Source organism: Echinops telfairi, unplaced genomic scaffold, assembly GCF_000313985.2.
Source record: "Echinops telfairi isolate 266 unplaced genomic scaffold, ASM31398v2 ScPeMD7_4;HRSCAF=17, whole genome shotgun sequence".
In the NCBI taxonomy this organism is placed as follows: domain Eukaryota; kingdom Metazoa; phylum Chordata; class Mammalia; order Afrosoricida; family Tenrecidae; genus Echinops; species Echinops telfairi.
In genome coordinates, this window is record NW_022103900.1 from 13,883,019 (window position 1) to 13,890,190 (window position 7,172).

General features: G+C 35.0%; 1 protein-coding gene across 1 annotated transcript in view; it reads right to left on the reverse strand.

Annotated features, from left to right (window-relative positions):
* The window catches only part of PSMD14 (proteasome 26S subunit, non-ATPase 14), an 88,857-nt gene extending 84,521 nt beyond the window's left edge, over positions 1-4,336 (reverse strand). Inside the window, exon 1 of the mRNA XM_004703789.3 lies at positions 4,287-4,336. Within this exon, the coding sequence (XP_004703846.1) occupies positions 4,287-4,334 (48 nt within the window). The 5' untranslated portion in view covers positions 4,335-4,336. The remainder of the gene's footprint in view (positions 1-4,286) is intronic.
* Positions 4,337-7,172: the final 2,836 nt, after the last annotated feature.

Genomic DNA, 7,172 nt, shown 5'->3' on the forward strand with positions numbered 1-7,172 from the left:
GAAGTCGAAACGCGAAGTGGCGAGGGTTCACTGTATACTACATACTTACATATCACATTATTTACACTGCTGTCATATAAAGCACTCATTAATATAAATGAGTATTTACTTATATATTCAGTCATATAAAGTAGTTCATATGGGCCAGGCACTTCAAACAATTATTTGCGTGTCTTCTAGAATGTAAGGCCCATGGGTTAAGTAACCATATTCTTGTTCATCTTGGTATTTCCTATAAGACTGAACACAAAAATTTCAATTTATTGACCTAACAACTTTTACCTAAGTCTCATATAACTTTAAGCATATTTGTACTATTTCCAAAGCTAAAATGGACTAAGAGACTAGAACTGGGAACCATGCTTTAGATAGTTCTATCTCTAATCTTCTCTTTACTGATCTTGGAAATAGTTTAAGTTGTCATGATCTAAGTTAGAATAGTCCTAGAGACAACAAGTAACCAAATTATAGCAATAACTATTTTTCATACCATCACCTCAACATCCTTCAGTAAATTCAATTTTAAAGTTCAATTTAGTAGATTCAACGTTAGCAAAGTAAGCAAATACCTTTGAAACTTAAAACTATTTTAGAAATCAGAAGTTCTAATACAACATCTGTTTGTTTTCCGCTTCCACAGTACAATTTAAGTTATCCTGAAGTTGGGAGATTGTAAGAATAGCCCCTTCTTTAAGTCTATCATTTTTCTCTCACTAACATCTTTTAGAAATGTGATATTAAAAAAAGAAATAAAACTTTACATTTAAATTGCTCTGTAGGTATACGCAACATTGTGAAGAACTAGGAGAATGTGGCGTGATAAAAGCTAATGAAAGAGAGTTTTAAGAAATGTTAACAGCATATAGCTGTGGTTAATTAAAAGAAAACTAAAGTCGGCTTGGCGATCTAGCAGCTGCAGTAAAATAACGGTGAGGAAGGCCAGAACACAGCCTCTTCTGAGTGGATAAATAAGCGCGAGGGCTTCCCCTTGCACAATACTTAAGTACACACTATTATGCTAAGCAAAAGGAAAAATGTAATGGCAAGATGCAATTAAGTTCTGCTTTTGGATACAGAAAAGTCAAACATCATTTTTAGGCAGAGAAAGGAGACCGCAGGGACAAACAAGGTTTCAAAAGAGGATGGGATCAGGGAACAAATGAAAGACTTTGCATCAGAAGAGAGCCAGCCTTAGATGGGCTTATTTTTTCTCCACTAGCCTAATTCTCAAAAAAAGAACCAAATGGCCAAAGGATCTCAAATATAATGGAGCATTGGTATCAATTATCACCCAGAAAAAATTATCAAACTGAAAACTAAAACACTCTAAGAGTGCACCATCCAGCCAGATAAAACAAATAATATTAAAATAACCACTGCCGTGCTGTATACATTGCAACCCATGACACAGAATAATTTTTATAAGAATTATTGATTGGGAAAACTAATCTGCTATGTAAACTTTCACTTAATGCACAATACAATGGTACAAAAACTAAAGCCAGGTTAAGCTATTTCTATAGATAATGATTTCAGATGATCCGAGCACTCAGAAAGTAGCCATGATTGTTTCTTCAACCAAAAGAAACAAATTTTGGAACATGGAAAAGCTTACTCATCTCTGAAGGCTAAGTAATTATAAGGAGCTTTCACGAAATGATCCTAATAAACTTGATGACCCTGGGTTTTATTCTGTTCTGTTCCTATTTTCTATTTTTAAAGAATATATTTTAAAAGGACAAACTTTTAACTTACTAGTAGGTGAGCTACCTGTGAAAGACTCCTGCTTCCCCACGTATTAAGAAGACAGTAACATTTTCTGCTACTTTGGTTGCTATGAACTCTCTATTCGTAAAAATTGCTATATCTACTCAAAGATCTTTGATGTCTTATCAACTATAAGTAATATACTTTAACATGTCATCCCTGAGGTAGGTGAGCTGGAGAAGTTACACTATAAGTAAGCATTTGTCAAATTAGTCTTAGGACTTCAGAAAAAAAACTTGGCAAAGGAAATAGTAAAGAAATATCCCACAAATTATTTCTTCCTTTGGGAGTTTACCATCAAATTGGGGCAATGAGACACACAGAAAATTACTTAAGACCCTACACAACGTATTTGAGGGAACAAGGGCTGATTAAATTACCCAAAACCAGCAAAGGGTACTGAACAAAAACTGTTTGCCAGTTATATAATAATGCACCAGTCAGTGGTGGTTGCTGAGATTTGCTACAGCTCAGTTCACGGTCAGCAACATCATTATTTCATGCCCAGCCACTCTCCAGCATGTATGTACAATTGACAGTTATCTAATGCCTAAAGTGGCAGCAGTAGTGGTCAATCAGTGTCCTGGTGGCATACTGGTAATATGTTGTTTTTGATCCGAAAGGTCAGCAGTTCAAAACCACCAGCCAATCTGTGGGGAAAAGATGGGGCTCTCTACTCCCATAAACAATTAGTTTTGGAAACCCAGAGGGGCAGTTCTACTGTCTCCTGTAGGGTCACTATGAGTTGGCATCAACTCGATGGCAGTGAGTAGTGGTAGATCAGTGGTAGAACTCTCACTCTCCTTGCAGGAGATCTGGATTCGATCACTAGCCAACATACTGTCAGTGCAGCCATGTTGCTGCATGTTGTTGACTATTGCTATCATGCTGAACAGGTGTCAGCAGAGCTTCCTTCCAGTGTTAGGGCTAGGGGCAAAAAGCCTGGTGATCTATTTCTGATAAATCAGCCCATCAAAATGCTATGGACCATGATGACCTGATTCTGTTGTGCCTGGAGGAGCCATGAATTAGGGGCTGATTTGATGGCAGCTAACAGCACCACCACTTAAGGGAAGTTACTATGGCTTATAATTGATTTAACGACCCTTAAGAATTATACTCAGGCAATCTATTTAATTCCTACAATTTGCAAGTAAATGTACAGTATCTACATACTACCTCTGCTCACTTATGATGTTTTTATATGCCCTAAGCAACATATTTGTTGTTTACAAAAGTATGGAAACAGAGTAGCAGAGCTCAAATTCAGAGAAGCATAGCTCTCCCTAAGATAATAAGCTTCCAAGATATTTATAAAAAATTAAGAAACCTAAAGAAATAAGCTGACAACAACAAAAAGAAAAACCTAAAAAATACGAAATAATGTTTGATGAAAGTAAATGAAAGGTCCATTTATTAAAAGACTAGAAGCCTGCTCAATGACTTGACATAGGATCATCAAAGTTATAACATTCTAAAAGGGACTATCATAAACCATGACAGACCTAGTCAGAGAATTCCTGCAAAAGTGCCTCTAAAACACTGAAAATTTCATTAAGTCTCAGACGAACCTGTTCTTTACAACAAATAAAGACAACTTTGAATGGGAAAGATGGCATTAATAATACAAAGTAAAGGAAGGAAAGCTTCTAACAGTAAGAGTCCTTACAATGCGTTATAAAAATACTCCCGATATTAGGTTATAAGATAATACCTTACATAAAAGCCTCAGGAAGAGAACAGCAGCCATCTGTTTGGTCATCAGCACTAAGGGACAGAGAGGACTGGGAAGATGGGCTGCTGGACTGACTGACCCAAGAAAGAGTGGGGGTGCAAAAGGAGGTATCTACACTAGCTTCAATTACGGGCTAAGTTTTTAATTACTGGGGAGCAGGTAGTGGTGCCGGGGGAAAAAAATTTCTTCCCCTGAAAAGAGGGGTGGTAAGTCAATTAAGTTTGGGAACCTATACAATAAAGGGTAATATTAAAACAACTGAAAGGTCACTAAATATAAGAATATAAAATGAACCATATTCATAAACCTAAAATGACATCTACTTATCAATTCACCCATGTACCATAATTACTAGCTTGAATTGATGTTTTAGACTGCACATAAAAACATTTTCTATGGGTTAGTTTTTGGATGTAGTCAAGTTACCATGTTTTGTTTTGTTTTTTCCATGTGTTACTTCTAAAATATACCTTTTAATTTCAGAGATAGGATAGTGTACATGTTTTTTAACTAAAAGGCAAGCTTGACAACCTCACATATCCCAAAACTTAGGCCAAAACAAGTAGAGGAAATCCTTATTCTAGGAGATAGTAAATTAGGATGATAGAAAATGTTTTCCACGTTATTTAGTGTTACAGTACAGCAACCAACAATATAATGGGCTTCTTACCTAACAATATCGGAGAGGTGTTTGTCTTCTTGGGAGTAATTTCTTTATCTCTGGCTAACTACAGAACATCTGGTAATTTACACACAAAGAAATACTAAGACTCTATATACTAACCTGGCCCAGTCCAGGCATGCCTCCTCCAAGTCTAAGAAGTCTGTCCATATTTCTGGAAAACAGAAACAAAGGAAAATGTTCCTAGGTACAAAAGTGTTTGCTCAATTGCTATCTGTATAATTCACCTTCAGTCACTCAGTATGTCAAAAATATTGGTGGTAATTACAACACAACATCAGACTTCCTGTTAATTAACACCACATATTAATTCAAGAAGCTGTCTTCCATGCTAATTAACAGACCTTATTTTACTGCTTTGGTTTTGGGTTATCCCCAGTTTTAAAGACAAGCAATCTTAGCATACTTTCAAAACTTTGCTATCATTAAGTTAATTATATTTTCTTATTGTTATCTAATAAAGTACCGGAATGAGGAAAAAGTGCCTAAAATGCTTATCATATGTATGATTGAATTTCCTTCACTTTGTCCAGAGTGTACAAATAAAAGTCCTCACTTTTAAATTAAATTTTAACATCCTCATTAGTAAGTTCTGTGCTAATTAACTTACAGCTTGTCAGTTATCATCAAAACTACATGTGAAAGACATTGTGAGCAGATTATAGATCTCTGAATTAGCATCAAAGGCTTTTTAAAAACAAACTCATTATTCCTAAAGAAATACTATAAAGTAAACATTAAATGCATTAAGATAGTGTTCTGGAACCTACACGGATATTTTTTGGCTATTTTAAATGTTGGAGCTACATACACCTTTTTCACTAAGGAAAAGTCAGCTGGTGTTCTCAATGAGCATTTCAGAGTTAATCAATACATACAAGATTAACTCTGAAATATCATTATGACTTAATATTTATGTCTTAAAAAACTATAGAAGACATTCTTACATGCTTGAAAAACTCACAATAAGAAATCAAAGGAAGGAAATAGTAAGCATAAAAAAGAGAAATTAAATGATAAAATTAGTAGCTATACAATTAGACACTTTAAAATGACAAACACAAAACTCATTAAAATTCTCAATGGCTTAAGATTCCTACACATCAGAAAATAGTATTACTACAAATTATATAATAAATTATGAAGATAAGTCAAAAGGTATCACTACAAAATTACAGAAACCTTTATTAAATAAAAATATCAAAATATGAAATTATAATTTCTGAAGGCATTCTCCATCTACACTTCTGAAGGCTGTGTTTCCAAGAATTATGCACTCTTTGATTTGCACCAAGTCAACATGGAAGTTTGGGCACCCTCGAAGGACTCAAATCATGTTCTTTGAGGTTGTGAGAGAAGATGAAATCTTAAGGGTTAAGATCAAGGATCTTACAGAGTACTGTGGATGCAACAGTTTCCTGAAGAATGAGCATATTCATTTTTGTAACAGAAAAAACTTCCTTGGTACAACTTTCCTGGCTTTTTTTAAACCCATAGTCTTCAATATTCTTAAAATTCTCATTACAAACCCTCAGAATTGCCCTGTTTTCTATAAGAAAAATCTATCAAGAATATACCTTTGGGATCCTATAGTCTTCTGATACTTAAATTTAACTGGCCAAGCAGATCCCCTTGGAGGCATTGTTTTGATTGGACCTTGTTCTTTGGCTCCTATTGGTAAACTCAAGACTCATCCCCAACTACAATTTGTGCCATAAAACTGTCTTTACTAATCAAGCTTTAAAAAAAAGACTGGTGGAGAGGATTAGTTCTTTGAGACAGCAGATCTTTGTGGATCACTTTGGTACCCATGAGCTGGAAGTCTGCAGAGGCCAAGATTGTCACTTGAAATTAAAAAAAGCAAACCATGTGAGATACCAACTTCAGTAGCTATCACCATCGATGGTAATTCTATAGTTTTCTTCCACCAGCTGCTGGACTTCGTTCAGTCTCTTCTTTCATTGAAGTAGATTATCTTTCCTCTGTCATACCTGTAAGGTCCTTTCTTAAAATGTTTGATCCCTCTACAAATGGTTTGGCTGTGTGGTTTTTCATTTATGTGGGACAGCATTCCTATAATCTTGTTGCAAAGCTTCAGGTGATTTGAAAAGATGTCTGCTTGAGTTTTGTTAAAGACTTGTTATTAGTCCCACCTCAAAATATTTTTTTTCCTACAGCATGAAAATTATCATGTTTTTGAAGGCATCATTATGAAACTAAGGCAAGTGTATTACTGAGAGAACTTGGCTATAGCCCTTTACTGATCACAGACACGTTTAAACACGTTAGGTTTGGAGAAAACCCGTGCATGTATGAACTAGAATTCTAGTAAGAATACTTTTTGACCTACCCTCATAAGTGCCAACTGATTAGTTCAGTCATTTGTCGGTGGTATCTTGCTAGGTAGGGCAGCTAAAGAAATGAAAACCTAATCATGTATTGTGCTATCACTACAGTCTATTCGTGTTTCTGGAATCCTAACAACTAAATTCTGCTAAAATTAAAAATTTTAACAATTTTAATATTGCAAGCTTTTATCAAGCCCACATATAGAAAAGTGGACAAATTACACAGTAATAGAATTTTTACAGTATGAACACGCCCCTTGATTAAGAAACATCAGCTCCAAAAAAGCTCTCTCATGCTCCCTTTCCATTCTCTACCACCTCACAAAGATGGTATTCCAACCTCTTAACAGCATAAATTAGTTCTCTGAGCTTACAATTTTGTATAAATGAAATCATGTACCTTTTGTACCTGCCTAAGTTGTGAGAGTCACAATGGATAAGTTCATCCTAAAAAATTTTAAAGCTAAAAAAAAAAAAACTCAATAGGATACAACTTTTGCCTCACAACCTTATTAGCTCATCCTTCCAAGGCAAGATTTATAAATAAATTATCTACCAAATTCTCATTAAAATTCCTCAACTCAAATATGCCATTTAATACATAGCACTTTTGCAAAGGCTGTAAAAAAAGGGGGGGGGG